Source organism: Carassius gibelio, chromosome A6 (assembly GCF_023724105.1).
Source record: "Carassius gibelio isolate Cgi1373 ecotype wild population from Czech Republic chromosome A6, carGib1.2-hapl.c, whole genome shotgun sequence".
Classification (NCBI taxonomy): Eukaryota; Metazoa; Chordata; class Actinopteri; order Cypriniformes; family Cyprinidae; genus Carassius; species Carassius gibelio.
The window spans coordinates 26,816,126-26,833,390 of NC_068376.1; the positions used below are offsets into that span (position 1 = coordinate 26,816,126).

The window sequence follows — 17,265 nt, forward strand, 5'->3', positions numbered from 1 at the left end:
TTTTCTTTCGTAATGCAAACTATATCCTTTTTTTTCCCCTTTCATTTTTGGGATGACATATGATCCAAGTGTTCTTATCAATCTTTTTGTGCTTTTTGCTTCAGTTTTTTGTGCTTTTTACCCTCTCTTTTTTTATTTTATTTTTTTTACATTAGCAGACGAGGGAAACTACACTGTGCTAATGAATCCAATGCTCATTCAAACAGTGAACACAGACAGGAAATACGTTGTGGATTTATGTACCTCATATCAGACTTCTCATGGCTCCAGCAGGGGACACCAGTGGAAGAGACACCACTATCTGGATTCTGTGCTGGCGAATAAAAGCTGCAGATCTTTTTCCAGAAGCAAAACTCTGTATAATTAACTAAAGTTATTCTCAGAACCCAGATGGCCCGAACACCTCATGATTTACTGGCATGCAACATTACAACACTGATCACGACAAAACATGTGCATGCACACAAACATTTATCTCAACCCATATGCATTTCAGACCGATAACTAAAGGCACTCAGTTCTATGGGAAAAGGAAAGGCACTCAAGACCTCTTCTAACTCAAATACATTTGCTAGCAATTGGTTTGTGTATTTATTTGATGTTAAAAACAGTGCTAAAAACTTAAGTGATTACAACTAAAACATATGTAATTTTTGCATTAACAATACTCAAGCATGTGTCCTTTAAACCGGCTAATGCAAGGAAAATACATGTGACCGCATGAGCTCAGCCCAGATATTCGAGGCAGGTTCGACCAGTTTAGTATCTAAAGAGCTCCATGTGCACACGTACATTTCTGCATGTCTGGAGGACAAATAGGTAAACACAAATAAAATACATTTATTTTACAATACATTCCTAATTGGCAGTTTTAGACGTGACAGCCTTCAAATGACAAGTAATTACTATTTATTTGGGGATTGAAAGATATAAACAATATAATATTATTGGAGATCCTTTAAATACATTTAAAAACAGTTACTTCTAAAAAAAATGTAAGTAAGTGTAAAGTCACAGAGAAGCTCAAAACTAGCACTTTACTGGAGTACATTCAAATTATGGAGGGAATGGTGATGAAGGCACTGATTCTATCAAATTCTGTGCTATTAAGATATTTCTACATGGTTATATTCATTTCTATTACAAAAATACGAAAACAAGACTCAGTTGTAATGGTTGATTGTTAAATGTGCAAAAATACAATACTGGTACGACTGATGTCATCCGTACAGTACAAACTGAAGAAAAACAGTGTATTCTGAAACACATTGGGCCATAAAGGAAAACTAAATCAAAACATATGATATAATATACTGATCTAACCTGCCTTTCTACCCAGCCTCTGTCAAATGAATGCATATTTTATTCACATTCCTCCATTTCCCACCTGTTGGTTTGCATGAAATGTGACATACAGTCCAGTGTATTTGTTGTTGTTTGGTCAAAAACTTTTTTTTTTTTTGGAGTTTGGTAATTCATGGTCATTATAGAGATCATTCTGGAAAAGACTGGGAAGTTCTCTCACAGCAGCAAGCACCCGTTCCTCTTCTTCCTCTTGCGGACTTGCAGCGCCGCCCTGGTGGCCATTTCAAATACTTCCCTCACACCCTCCTTCGTCTTGGCTGAGCATTCCAGGTAGCCGAAGGCGCTAATGCGATTGGCCATGTCCCTGCCCTCCTCCAGTTTAACCGGCTCCTGCAAAACAGATGAGAAGGATTAATCACATCCAATAAGATTTCAAATCAAATTACTGTTTAAACTTTGTGAATGATGGACGTCAGAATCACACAGCACTGTCTGCGGCTAAAGGCTAATTTATGACATACAATGTCAATTTTGCTCACTAAATGGATCAATATAATGGAGGCCATCTGCCCAGATTACGAACACTATCGCTGACACATCTTTTGGGGGCAAGGCATGACAGCATCAGTCACTGATTATTAGAGGTCGGGCTGATTGTATGAGGAGTTTGACAAATGATGATGATCAGGCCTTCTAGAGTGGCAGTAATGCTAGCTGCTACGAGCTTTTAAATGAGCCTCCCCATAGTGGAGGTGCAGCCGGCCTCGGGAACACACCTGCTTCATCTTAGTCAGCTCTCTCCGTGTGTGCTCATCATTCCGCAGATCCTTCTTATTGCCCACGAGGATTATGGGAACGTTTGGGCAGAAGTGCTTCACCTCCGGTGTCCACTTTTCTGGGATATTCTCTGAGAGATCACACACACACACACACACACACACACACACACACACAAAGAGTACAAAAAAATAATTTACATAAAATGTACATTAAATAATAAAAATATATATTATTTATGTGTGTGTGTGTGTGTGTGTGTGTGTGTGTGTATGTATATATATATATATATATATATATATATATATATATATATATATATATATATATATATATATACACACATATATATATATATATATATATATATATACATATACATATATATATACATACACACACACACACACACGTCTGGTCAGCTATCCTTGTGGGGACTCTCCATAGGCGTAATGGTTTTTATACTGTACAGACCGTATCTTCTATCACCCTACACCAACCCTACCCCTAAACCTAACCCTCACAGGAAACTTTCTGCATTTTTAGATTTTCAAGAAACTTCATTGTGTAATTTATTAGCTTGTTTACCCATGGGGACCTCAATTTAGGTCCCCACCGTGACACGAGTCCCCATGAGTCTGTGTGTATTCAGGTTTAAGTCCCCACCAGAATAGAAAAACAAGTACACACACATACACACACACACACACACACACATATACACACACACGTATTTGTATGTGTGTAATATAACAAATAGGATCCAATATAATAAGTAAGTTTTTCAAAACGTTCAAACTGTAGGTACTGTAATTTGGTAACATAAATGTGAAAAGGTTAAATACTACTTATATTTGGTCTTATAAAACTTTGTTTTATAATGTGAATGTGACCTAAATAAAGTATAAGTGAAATAAGGGATTTGTCCCAACAAATCCAATCCTATTATTCCAAAGTAATTCCTGTTTAGAGTCTTGGAAGAATAATGGTGGTTCCATTCCAACACTCGTTTCACTGCTGCATGAATTATACGACTGATTCATTTCAAGCAACATTGATCTGATGAACAAATAATCTCAGAACTGTCTGAGATAACTTTTACACCCATGCCAGTAAGAGTCTAATTAATTCAAGCTTCTCGACACCAACTGTAACAGAGAAGAGAACCAGGATGTTCCTTTGGGAAGCTGGCGGAGATAAATGACAATGTCGTCATGGACACAAGAGTTATCATGATGCACCTCGACTCTTAGACAAAACACAGGATGACTCAGTGAATCGTTTGATTTTTTTTTCCAGTAAGAAAGGCCTTGACCTAAATAAGGATGAGCCAAAATGAAAAATATGAAAAAGATTTTGGAAAATCTGATACCTAAACTGTCGGGACTGTCAATTGAGAAACACATGAGGATGACATCTGTGTCTGGGTAAGACAGAGGCCTCAGACGATCGTAGTCTTCCTGTCCTGCTGTGTCCCACAATGCCAGCTCCACCTGTGGATCAAAATTGGAAAAAATGAGTCAAAGCTCAGTTAGGCCCGCTAGTCAAAGCCTTTATGATCAATGCAGCATGCTGGACTTGACACAATGACTTATTTGCAATCAAATAAGTGACACAAAAGGAGAAATGCACTTCTTTTAAGACCATAAAAACCTGGTCTCAACAGGTGTCCCCTTAGAAGTATACAGCCCAAGAAATGAGGCAAAAAACAAGCCTTATACATTCCTAATGAAAAAAGTTCAGGCTTAAGACGGCTAATTGGAAACATGTGAGTACAAGTGCAACCCCCTCCTTTACACAAGACCTTTGTATTTAGACCTACTGACCAGATATATTCAGGATATTATTAACTTGCCTCTATACACTACAGACGCACCGATATGAAACACAGATTAGACCAACCACTATTATTATGCTACAGCCAATAAACAAAATGTCTGACATTTTAAAATATGCATTTTTAAAAATGTAATTATCATTAATTTGTTTCACATACATATATATCAAATTTATTTACTTTTTTAGATTATTTGCTATAACAATTATAATTTATGTTTTTTAAAGACTCCGACAAAGAGTCATGAGCTTCTAAAGCAGCCTGATATATAATTTCCTGTTTTATATTTTTTCTGTCACATGACAAAAATGGCATCCTGCATGTTTTCTATATTTTATGTTGTTTTACTTTGTAATAAAAAAAATATTTTAATAAATATTTAAATAAGCAATTACATTTTTTACATTTATATTTCAAATGTTAACATTATTTTAAAACCAATCTTTAAGAATAAATTATTAAATTAATCCATTTAGCACAAACTTTTATCTAAGCGACTTAAAGTGCATTCAGGCACATTTTTTTCCTAAAATGCATTCCCTGGGAATCGAACCCACAACCTCTTGCACTGCAAACACAATGCTCTATTACTGAGCCACTTTATAAATTAATAAATAATTAATCATTGATAATAATCATAACACTGTCATTTTTAAGTGTATGACATGCATTTAAAATTTGCATTATTTTTTTCAATACAATAACAGGTCTAGAGGGTGGAAACAGTGTCATGTCAAAAGCGTTATAAATAATGTAAAGTTAAAACAATATATATGGGGAATGGAAATTTCTAAGTACTTTTAACCGGTCATAAAAAAACCTTGATCCACTTTCATCACATCACAATGTTGATAATCTAAAAAAAAAAAAAACACACATTTATAAGCCATTAGTGATATGGTCTCAGACATACTGTAGATCCTTGCTGTAAATGCAAATTAACTTTAAGGTATCAAACCTTTGCATATGTCACTCCTCCCTTACATAATCTGTACAGCAAGGATCGGCTTATCCAATCACAAGCCTAATGAATTGAATTAGTCAAACAGATAATTAGAGGGAATCAAACTACATCCCTTCTGTCCTCCTGTAAGACTGAAGCTTAGCGATGAGGCTCCACAGCACCGCTGAGTCATACACCGAGCCTGATGCCACATCATTACACAACCTTCCCTCAATTCACTCAGAGACCAGACTGTGTACTGATCTGAAGCTGCTCTACAGTATAAGAATCTCTTCAGGTGAGGAATAACAAGCCCATAATGCTTTGGATGGCTCATAGTTTTTCAAATTCATATCGGTTGTAGACTGCGTTTGGAGAAAGATTAAGAAATCAAATGTCTTTTTTCCCCAAAGGATGGAAAGATATTTGCTCAATTGGCAATGGGAAGCTTCTAGATTTTGACAAACCAAGCATAAATAACACTGCTGAGAGGGTAAGGGGTTTCAGAAGAGATGCCATCCTGATCCTTCAACATTTCCTGCGCTGAGGACACAGAATGAGCCCACCTTCACCAAAAAACCCTCTTCTATCACAGGAAATGAAGTGGTCTGTTAATCATACTATATAGGGTTGGCGAGTCACAGCGAAAGGGGGCGGGTCCAGTCAGGAAACCAGAAAGAACAGCCATTTCCTGTTTTGCAAAGTCCTCTTTAGATTTCAGAGTGGTCAGGGGTGCAAAATATATGGGCTAAGTCTTATAATTAAAATAATTATATAAAATATTTGTATTATATACACACACAGACACGTGTGTGTCTGTGTGTTTTAAATGTTGAAACACACGTGTGTGTGTGTGTGTGTGTGTGTGCGCGTGTCACACACACTTCTCATTTTAGTTTTAGTAATTTTAGCACTTCAACTTATTTTATTTCAGCTAGGCGCCTAAGTTGAAGTTTTTCATTTAATACTTTTTTTCATTTTAAAACTGTTTTATTGAAATAATTTTAATAGTTTCAATTCACAATGACAACATTTTTTGTCATGTGCTTTTTTTCTATATCTAATTTCTGTTTATTTTCTTTGTTTTATAATTTTCTGTATATTTCAGCTTTAGTTCAATTCGGAAAATAGTTTTTAATAGTTTTAGTTCACAATAACAACGCCGTTCCAAAACAAAGAGTATTATTTTACACTTACTGGCTTGATTGTTTGAATACACATCTGGATAATGTGTCTATACAGGATATACGGTCATCAGACTAAAATAACAACAATGTTCACAAGATTCTTCTCTGGTTTAGAATAAACACGATAGGGTAAAACTGGAGAAAAAAAAAAAACATGGCACATTGTGGTTTGCTGACAGATCTCAGCTTGGGTTTCACAATCAGAGATTTTCAAAAGCAACCCAAATATCAAGGACTGGAAATATTGTTAAGACTAGCTGTATAAAACAGGAAGCGGGGGTTTGGAGGCGGCCAAGAATCAATACCAACCTGTTTGCTGTCGACTTCGATGTCTGCAATGTAGTTCTCGAACACAGTAGGCACGTAGACTTCTGGAAACTGGTCTTTGCTGAACACTATGAGGAGACAGGTCTTCCCACACGCTCCATCTCCCACGATCACTAGCTTTTTCCTGATAGCTGCCATACCTGGGAGGAAAAAAGATTACTTGCTTTAACAAATTATCAAAAGACTCTTTAATTCTTCTTCTTCTTCAAAAAAAAAAAAATTTCTTGAATTATTTTAAAGGTAAGAATTCAGTGTAAAATGCAAACATGTTATACAGTAAGGTGGGTTCTAGTCCAAAAAAGGGCTGTTTAAAAAAATAAATAAAATGTTTTATTTTGATTCGGTTCTTTTCCAAGAATCGGTTCACAAAACTGGCTTAAATGATTCATTCATGCATCAGTCATCACTCTCATGAAAGAAGATCAAGAGATGTCCATCTGTTAGTCACATCAAGCTAACATATATATTCAGAAGTCATTTGGATCACTTTTAGGATACTTTATGGTCTTTTCCTTGGAACAGCTTCCTAGATCGACTTTCATTATTTATAAGAGTGGCTCTTGATTGGTCCTCCAAAACAATACAAAACTACGTGTCTTGCCTTTTTTAAATTGTAGCCCAATGTTTTCTTTAGCATTCAGCCAAGTGTCGTCTACCATAATAGAAAACCGACCTGAAGGCACATGCAAGCCGCTGAATCAAAAGCAGATGTGCATTTAAACATGATATAAACATCTGTTTAACATGAACCTGATAAAACTCACCATGCGGACACAATCATCATGAGCCTCAAAATGCACACAAGACTTCTGAACCCAACCAGACTTTTCAACATACACGTGACGGCTATGAAAATGTCACCTCTTTCAAAAAATAATTTTTTATTTGAATTGCATACAGCATTCTTACGGTTCGATTTCCACCTCATAGCATGTTGCATTTTATTTACTCAGTAAAGATAATTTTAGTCACATAGCCTATGCCATTTGCGAGTGTTCATTTTGGACTCTGGTTATACAATTCAAATCAATTTGCAAACTATACTGCAAGTTGTGAGTTTGGCAGAAGAGAAAAGCATTCACTCAATCAACCTAGCGAGATCTCTCAAGAGCACATTTTATCACATTGATCGCCAACATCAATTTCCATGCTTGCATATACAGTAGGAGCTAGTGGTAGTGTGATAATTCTGAGGAAGAAGTGAGAGAGGTTGTGCTCGGGTCTTTATGTGGGGGCGATTTGTCCCGCGTCCATGATGAATGTGTGCCAGTAAGAAAGCACAGCTGTGTATGTTTACAAGACCACTTATCAACAGGCCTCCATCAGACTGTGCTTCCTTGGAGAACTTTATTTTTAGTACGGTCTGGGTTTCTGTCTCTCTCACATGAAGCTTCATCCACCCACAGGAAATGCAGAGGTTTAGCTCCTTGTAAAAGAGAGGGATCACAAATAAACGGAGAAACGAACATTGTTAGCAGTTGCGGTTTCCACAACAGGCTAAATAATGCGAGTTTGTTGCTTTTGTCAACATTTGTGAAGTAATTTACTGAAGAAAAGCAAAGTTCAATAAAATAATTTTTATTTAGAATTTCTGAAACAATTCTTATGGTGGTATACACTGGGGGGAAAATGATGCAACTCAACTTAAAAGGGATACATTTTTTTTATATATGTTTACAAAATGACGTTCACATGCTCTGATAATAATAGCTTTGTAGGGCTATACATTATTTGGATAATTGGTCTCAAAAAAAAAAAAAAAAAAAAATGCATAAAACTGAATAAACATAATATATTGATATTTAATATTAATATATTTTCTGTCCAATTTTATTGTATTACTTTCAATAAAAGTGTGATTCATTTATTGCCTTTTTTTTATTAGTATCTGTTATTACAAAGCAATTTTGGTTTCAGTTTCCAGCCATGTACATCCAGAATTTTCAGTTTCAGCCCAGAATTTGCATTTCGGGAACATCCCTAATATACATTTTATATTTAAATATATAACATAAATTTGGATAAACAATATATAACATAAATTCTACAATAATATATATGTGTGTGTGTGTGTGTGTGTGTGTGTGTGTGTGTGTGTGTATGTATGTATATATATATATATATATATATATATATACACACACACACACACACACACACACACACACACACACACACACACAGAAATCTTAAAAAAAAAAAAGGGTGCATGTTCAAAATTGTATTCATCATTTATAATTATCACATTATCACATTATTAACATGTTAACTTTTCTCTTTCTGATAAGAAGGTTTCATTATTTTAACTGTTACACAACACTGCTTGTCACACAGACCTGTTTGATCGGAGAATTCCCTTTTTAATATTATTTCTGCATTACCAAAAGAGAAACTTAGGCTTGATGATCAGGGAGCACTGTAATTCGAAAGACAGAGAATAAGAAGTATGCAGCTGATCAAGAAGACTTCCTCATAAGCATTGTATATCGCTTTCGTAGCAGGGTCTGAAATGTGCGGAATTCCCTGCTCTTTTCGGTCTTCCAGTAAATAGGCTTTTAACTTGTGATTCATGTGTTCAAAAACAACTGAACTAATGACTCATCTGAAAAATGCCTTGACAATTATTGACAAAAGATAAGTACACAAATACAGACAAGCAGGTAATTCAGGTTACAGAAGCAAACTGAAGGAACTTTAAACATATTGAGCTTTATTATTATTAAAGACTCGGTTCATTGCAGAGTAAGACAGAAACTCAAATCCTGCTTACATAGGTTTCCTGTGACACATCTGGACAAGTCTCTTTTGAACAAACATCACAACAGTTGAGGATGGGAGGACTGCCCAAATGATCCCAAACACATTGATTTTGCGGTTCATCCTGCATAGTAACTTGCAATATAATATATTATTGTAGTTAACCGACAGGTAATATAGTTTCCTTATGGCCTAAAGTAAGGTTATAAGGTTACCAACCGGAGCGAAGTGATCACATAAAAACTATGCTATGATTTACTATGGGCATTTATTAAAACATAAATGTGTATTTTAAAAATACATTTTATAACGTGCTCTGAGCATTCAACACATCAAGTTAGCTTCAGCCCCGCGATGCGAGAAAGCCCAACTGAGCAGCTGGTTACTCGTGCGCTGTGTTCGGTGCGCACGAGAGAGAGAGAGAGCCACATCTCACAGACAGCAACACTGAACCGAGCTCTCCTTCAGGACGTTCGCGTCCTCCTGCACCTGAACCAAAACAAATACCAATCGCAGTTTAAACAAACAGAAAAGGATGCGTCGCGTCTCAAAGTCTTCTTGCTTTTGTACCAACAAATAGATTCTAAATAGGTCAAAATACCCGTCTTGGAAAGTGTGTTCGAAAAGTCTATGGTTATGTCTTAAGTGAAAGTAAAGAGTTGGAAATAAATCGGATGCGTATCATTATAATGGATGCACTGTCTCAAAGTGACCGTGCCTAATTTACTAGCTCTGCTGTCAGTGTCCTTAATGTATGAAAATGAAAGTAAATCACTCACTGCTCTTGACTGAATTACTTTGACTGTGGATAAATTCTTGTTAAAACTACAAACTAAAAATCAGATAGAATTGATTATATTGTTTTACTGGTGGGCTCAGGACACTAGTTCCTTTATATATGCGAGTATAGCAAAATACAGTGATCTGAGAAATATTATACCTAAAAATTCTGAAACTGATTAAAAAAAAAAAAAAAAATATGTATATATATGTATATATATATATGTATGTATATATATATATATATATATATATATATATATATATATATATATATATATATATATATATATATATATATATATATATGTATGTATGTATGTATGTATGTATGTATGTATGTATATATATATATATATATATATATATATATATATATATATATTATATATATATATATATATATATATATTTTTTTTTTTTTTTTTAGGGACCTGACCATGTTTTGGTTAAGTGTTTATTTCTTTAGTTGCTAATGCAACGTTTTCACACCACAGAATGAACAAAATTAAGCACTGCTTGGTAATTAGCCTTTCGCCGAGCCCCGCCCCCCTTAATTGCTGTTGCTACCTCCGACAAACAAATGGTCAAACACGACCAGCGCAACATATTGCCATGACGGGAAGAGAGAGAATACCAGTGCGTGTCAGTGACTTTTTTGGAGCAATACCTCCGCGATATCCTCCAGATCGAGGCAAAAGGGGTTACAGTATGCAGTGGAGGGATACATTCAAAATATAAAAATACGCAATGAAAAAGACACGACTTCTATCGAGGCTAACGCTTACCGGTCTCAAGCGAAATCTGAGAAACCCCATGACCTGTACCTCAAATGCAACCAGCACCGCCTTATGGACCATATGGTCATTCTGTTTCATATGTTATATGGTCTATTATTGTCTATTGCGAGTAGCGATTTTGTTCAAATACAAGGGTATGGTAGCTAGCTAAACCTACATGTGTGTCAAATTTCTCTGTTGTTTTGAGAATCAGGATCAGAAAGTTTTATTTCCATTGTTGATGAACAGAATTCACAAATAGAAAATTGCTTTCGCTTAAAAGGTGCATAACATAAAATAATAAAATGAAATACATTAAATAAAATATAAGGCATTTAGATATGCATTTTTTTTATTTTATTATCTGTAATGTTCAACGCATTTAACTGGGAGTGGGGCCGTCCACACTGTTTTATCCATTGTAGGCACCGCTCACGTTGTGTTTTCGGCTTTGGGAATGGAAAGAACACAACTCCTCCAGACAGTCTCTCGGGGTATCCAGTGTCCGATTTACACACGCCGTGGGTGCACCGCTTCACCATCTTGCTTGGAGTCAATGTTTGTCAGAGCTGCTCACATAGTAACGGTTGCTATGATGTGTGATTGGACAATGGCCGTTCTGGGGGAGGGGCTGGCGAAAGGCTAATTGTTCAACAAAGTATTGATAGTTGTGTAAATATTGTCATACTGTCAGTTGTCTGAAGTTTTGGTTGATTCCATTACATATTTTTCTATCAAAGTTATCTGACATTATCAAGAGGAATTTGTTCTTACACAGTTTAACTTTGAGTTATTGTCATATTTTATTACCAATTTCTAAACTATAACAAATAAACTGTGATGATTTGAGAAATGTTGAAGGTGTCTGAATTAGGGCCGGGACTCGATTAAAAAAATTAATCTAATTAATTAGAGGCTTTGTAATTAATTAATCGAAATTAATCGCATTTTAATCGCATATAAATATTTGACCTGAGAACAGTGAGAAGTAATTTTTTTCACATGGATTTATAGTATACCATTGAATAATGACTGAATACATAAGCTTAAGCAACAAAATATTGTTTATTTTTGTTCAACCAAGTCTAGCAGACCAGTGCAATTTTTGCCATGAAGTGTAGCAATAGCATATTTAGAAACAATTTAGAAATAGTACATTTCAGAAATTCAGGAAGCTTATAGGTGCTGGAACCTTCTGTAAAGAGTTTTTTAAGTAAAACACAATACTGTCAATTACATTCAGAACATTGGAAACACTGACTATTAGAAAACATCTCTCTGTTGCTTCAGAGGCCATAACATGCTCAAGTCCAACTCTTAATAACCTTGGCCAAAACAATAAAGAGTTCAACATAAACTGTTGCACCAACAAAATAATACATAGTTCAACATAAAGTGTAAAGTCCACGCTAGCTGCTATATGTTTTGCGTTTAGGTGATCCTTGAGGCTCGATGTGCTGCTGCGGTGATATGCGAACTATGATGCGTTGCGAACGCTAGTTGGTGCTCCAGTATAATCGGTCCGCCGAAACGCGTCCAGTGAGAAACGTTCCGCGGTGCAAAAATAAGTTATTAAAAATGCGGGAATTTTTTTTTCTGTAATTAATTAATCTTAGTTAACGCGTTATTTTTTGTGTAATTAATTAATCTCAATTAACGCGTTAAAGTCCCGGCCCTAGTCTGAATACATTTTGGTTTGAAGTGTGAAGTTATTAAACTATGCAGTGCTATTTTAAATTAGTTTCTGGGTTAAGGTACCAAGACGGAGCAATGCACTGTGTGTACTGTAAGAAATAAAACAAGAAGGAATGTGGTTTAAAAGATGGCAAGTAGAATAAAAAGAACATCTGTATGCAATACAGTTTCATTATTATCGAGAGTGGATTACTATAAAAAATTTGTGCAACCAAATTATGTTTTGCGCAAGTAACTGAAAAAGTTAGTCGCACAAGTGCCACCAGTGGAAAAGGTAAGTGTAGTTCCCCATTTAGGAACATTTCATAGTTTAAAGGTGCTGTAGGGAACTTTTGTAAAAAAATATTTTTTACATATTTATTAAACCTGTCATTATGTCCTGACAGTAGAATATGAGACCGATAATCTGTGAAAAAAAAAAAAATCAAGCTCCTCTGGCTCCTCCCAGCGGTCCTATTGCCATTTGCAGAAACTCCATCGCTCCCGGGAAGAAACAACCAATCAGAGCTGCGGCCCGTAACTTTGTTTGTGTTCAAAATGTAGAAAAATGTATAAAATAAGTGAGCGTCCACCATGAATCCATTTTCCAAACCGTGTTTTTAGCCTGTCCTGAATCACTAGGGTGCACCTAAAATAAGTGTTTATATTCTGACTATTTTAGATTGCTTCGGGGGTACCGCGGAGGAGTAACCCAGTACCTTTGTGATTCTTCATAGACATAAACAGAGAGAAGTAGTTCCGGCTACGATGTTCTTCTGCAAGACGCAAGCAGTTCTGTTTATTAACGGCTAGAGCGTCAAAAGTTCCGTACCGCAGCTTTAAGTTGAACTGTAAGAATGAAAATTTGACTCCGTTTGAATTGGTGATGTAAAATGACTAAAACAACAAAATCGCCTCAAAAAAAGCATTCGGTCACAACTTACATTAAAAATGGCATAAAACCAGCAAAACAATGATATGATGAATATAAATCAACAAAATCTCAAGAAAGCATTTGGTCACAACTTACATTAAACATGGCATAAAACCAGAAAAATAATGATATGATGAATAAATGAAATCATGTTTTTTTTATGACATGAGGGACAGATTCAGACTCATTTTATGGCCTATATATGATGCTGCAAGTAACACAACCAGCTCATCAATGCTCAAGATAATAAACTAAAGAGATCTGGTTTAGGTAAACAGTAATAACTTTTGTCCTGGTTTACCATCCTTGTGTCCAGAGTGTAGGAGAACCTCTCTCTTAATTTACTGCCAGGTTTTCACATGTAATCCAACTATATTTTGATTCATTTTGGGACTGTTTGAGTCTCAGAAGACTACTGTGGGATTTGGCCTAACTATAGTGTCTTATTTCAGAAAGTATTGACAGTGTGTCCTCTCACTCAAAAGACGCCACAGTGTCACTCAAAAATAAAATGCCTTTGGGGTTGCAGACCTGAAGAAACATTTCTTCTCCAGGAAAATATCTACATAGTGTGGCAAAGTTCACCAGACGGCAGGTTGACAAAGGCAGCCACAGGCTTAATGCAACAGGAAGCACGCTGAGGATTCTGGGAGCAGTTAGTAACGCTGGTCTGATGCCAGACAGGGAGGCATTTTCAGCAAACCAAATGAACAAAACTATTACATGAGCAGGCTTTATCAAAGTTTGGATGTTTGGCATTAAACATCAACATGAGTTTTACTATCAAACATTTGTTTTTTATTGCATATATATTAATCTCAGTCATTTAGTATTCAGTCATTAGTTCAGCAGCATGATGCATTGTCTTGACACCAACTTTGTCTCACTTACAATATGAAATGCATTAAATAAACAGAAAAACAATGAACAAGCAGAAGGTGCAAACCAACATTTAATAATAGGGATGCACGATAATATCGGCACAACATCGGTATCGGCCGATAAAAGCTTAAAATGACCATCATCGGTATCGGCCGATATGAATATTTCTGCCGATGAGCCAAACCGATATTCTCCAAGTGAAAAATTTGACCCGTTTTTCAGATGTGAATGTCTGTCTACATTTGTAAAATAATTCATTTATGGTAGAATCAGTACAGAAGAGATACATGGATTTCTCTTCAGTAAAATTAAAGTTTAAATATATCAGTATATATTTGTATATATATCGATATCGGTATCGGCCAAAATTATTTTGAAAATATCGGCATATCGAATATCGGCCAAAATCCAATATCGTGCATCCCTATTTAATAAGCTTTGGATTTAAGCAGCACTTCATTTCTCGACAAGCCTTGTTTACATCCTTTTAATTCTACATGTGGCAGACTTTATGTCATTCATGTCTGTCATTTGGCCTCCACATCTTTAAAAGTATTTTAAACAACATTTAAACTAAGACCTGTTCAGTTTAGTTTGTAGTCAAAAAACCTGGATGAGATTTAAGCATTTTTGAGCCATGTGTCTCCAGTTTTTGAAAAGGCATTCTTCAGTGTATTTCTAATTTAACATTACGTGACATAGATAAGATTTTGACAATTTATCCTACAACATTAAATCACAAAAAGTCAAACCATAAACATCAATTTTAAAGCAGCCCAATTTATTATTCAAGTTGCTATGATTTAAAGCCTGTAAAACAATAATGTTGGTTTACATGCTTATTTTATATATCAACTTGTTAGCTACTTAAGTTTAATTTAATTGGGTCCAAAACATATTCTGTATGCTATTGTAGTCACTAGGTATGCAAGCTCGATTTTATACATTATAAAAAATAAAATAAATCGTTAGAAATGATGACCAGTTACAGAATCTAAAAATTAAAATTCGAAACTTCAAACAAAAAGTCCTGATGTTCAAACAAGAGTTCATTCCCATTTTAACCATTATAAATATATTTTTATTCATAAAGTGACATTATAACCTTCTCTATCTAATAAAAGAACTTCCATGACTTTTCCAGGAGTGATGACTGAATAAGGATTTTTAAAAATAAATAAATAGACCAGAGTAAAAAGGCTTTTATAGTCAATTTTTTTTTCATATTCTTTTACAATTTTCGTGAGAAATCTCACAGGCATGAAAAAAAAACATCACACTTCTGCCTTTCCCTGACATTTCTAGGTTTTCCGGGACCATGGGAACACTGTCTATCTTGATGCAGACAAGTGTTTCTTTATAACATCCAAAATACCGAAATCTGTGTTTGAAATGTCGCTGAAGGCTATCTGAACTCAAGGCCATGAGTGTAAAATGGCCTACAACACATCGAGGATTAAAGACCAGGCCTTTCTTAAGTCTTCTCCAAGCATTTGGTTGCCTTTGGTCTAAGACACATTTTAAGACGGCAGTACTATGTCAGACGATGTCGTCTTGAAAGACGGCTGCGTTCAGGGAAAAAGTTTTGAAGACAACTGAAGCGCTGTCTGTCGACTGCAACGCCCTAGAATGACTGAAGGAAACGGATTTAGATTTACTCACGACTCGAAACGGCACTCCGAACAGCGAAGAACAACCGAAACGGTTTTGCTTAAATTTTCATACCACTATAACACTCTACAGAACTGTAAATGTGGCCACACTGCCTAGTGGGTATAAACTGTCAACTTGACATAATTCCCACAATAACGCGAGACATTAACGTCAACGAGCTCGATTGAGAACTATCGCGGTTCCCAGCCGCCACCTACTTTTCCCAAACCAACTTGTTTTCTACCAACATTCCAAAAGTCCGAAATGTCAAAATAAAATGTCATGTATTCATAGGGAAACTTAAATACCTTGTTTCCTCGAAGGGTTCCAATTCCCTGTCGACCGCGTGTCTAAATTGGAGAAATTTCACGCGATTATTGGTAAGAGACGCAGCTCGACTCACAGTAGACCCGCCCGCAGCAGAGAAGGGAATCACACTGGACCCGAGCGCTGCGCGGCTGCTGAATATAGACTCTGCTGGAGGAGGAGGAGGAGGAGGTTCACTGCGGTCCCTCCCTCCGCCACATCACTCCGATCCCTGTGGAGACCGCTGCCCGGGAGCCTCGTCCTGTACTTGTCCTGTACAACACACCAATACATCACACTGGTTCCTATTCTAATATCAGCTATTATTATTATTATTATTTTTGTAATAGATTCTAAACAAGTCAGCACAATAAATCCACGATGATATGCATTCAGACAAGGTCTGTATAATCTTTTATAATACTTGAATTTTTTGTCCTTTTAGGAATATTTTTCATAAAACAGGCACGTAGCTAAGTGTTATGAACGTATTATTATATTATTGTTTTTTAAATATTTATTGGCCAAAACAATGGTTTAATAATTTTATGTATGTTATTTTTGCTGTTTTATTAGATTAGTTATAAATTTCATAAATTGTTTAAATGGTGCTCTAAACTCTATAATAGGCAACCATTCAAATGTTTGGGGTCAGTCTTTTTATTTTATTTATTTATTTATTTTTTAATTTTTATTCAGCAAATTTATTGAAATATTTTTATTTCAAATAAATGCCAAATGTTTGAACTTTACATCAAAGAATCCTGAAAAAAAAGTGTCATGGTTTCCACAAAAATATTAAGCAGCACAACTGTTCTGAATATTGACCATAATATATATATATATATATATATATATATATATATATATATATATATATATATATATATTTATTTATTTATTTTTTTCTTGAGCAGCAAATCAGCATATTACAATGATTTCTGAAGGATCATGTGACACCGAAGACTGGAGTAATGATGCAGCTTTGCCATCTCAGGAATAAATTACATTTGAAAAGATACATTTTAATGGCAAACAGTTATTTGAAGTTCACAATATTACAATTTTCACTGGAAAATATGCTTTATTAGCTTTCAATAGGTCTCCACTATTAAATATCTTTT

General features: G+C 35.4%; 1 protein-coding gene across 1 annotated transcript; it reads right to left on the bottom strand.

The window, feature by feature from the left end:
- Nucleotides 1–558: 558 nt before the first annotated feature.
- On the bottom strand, nt 559–16,323 carry LOC128015911 (rho-related GTP-binding protein RhoA-D). The gene is made up of 5 exons (XM_052600157.1): nt 16,144–16,323; nt 6,359–6,516; nt 3,455–3,575; nt 2,082–2,212; nt 559–1,695 (listed from the first exon to the last, which is right to left on the bottom strand). The coding sequence occupies exons 2-5, from the start codon at nt 6,512–6,514 to the stop codon at nt 1,522–1,524; spliced, it is 582 nt and encodes a 193-aa protein (XP_052456117.1). The 5' UTR covers nt 6,515–6,516; nt 16,144–16,323; the 3' UTR covers nt 559–1,521.
- Nucleotides 16,324–17,265: the final 942 nt, after the last annotated feature.

What these genes read in the sequence shown, in the direction of transcription:
- LOC128015911 (XM_052600157.1), bottom strand. Translation starts at nt 6,514, where the DNA reads ATGGCAGCTATCAGGAAAAAGCTAGTGATCGTGGGAGATGGAGCGTGT. An exon ending in TCGAAGTCGACAGCAAACAG is followed by an intron (nt 3,576 to 6,358) that starts GTTGGTATTGAT and finishes TTTGATCCACAG; the next exon opens with GTGGAGCTGGCATTGTGGGA. An exon ending in AGCTGACTAAGATGAAGCAG is followed by an intron (nt 1,696 to 2,081) that starts GTGTGTTCCCGA and finishes TCTGTTTTGCAG; the next exon opens with GAGCCGGTTAAACTGGAGGA.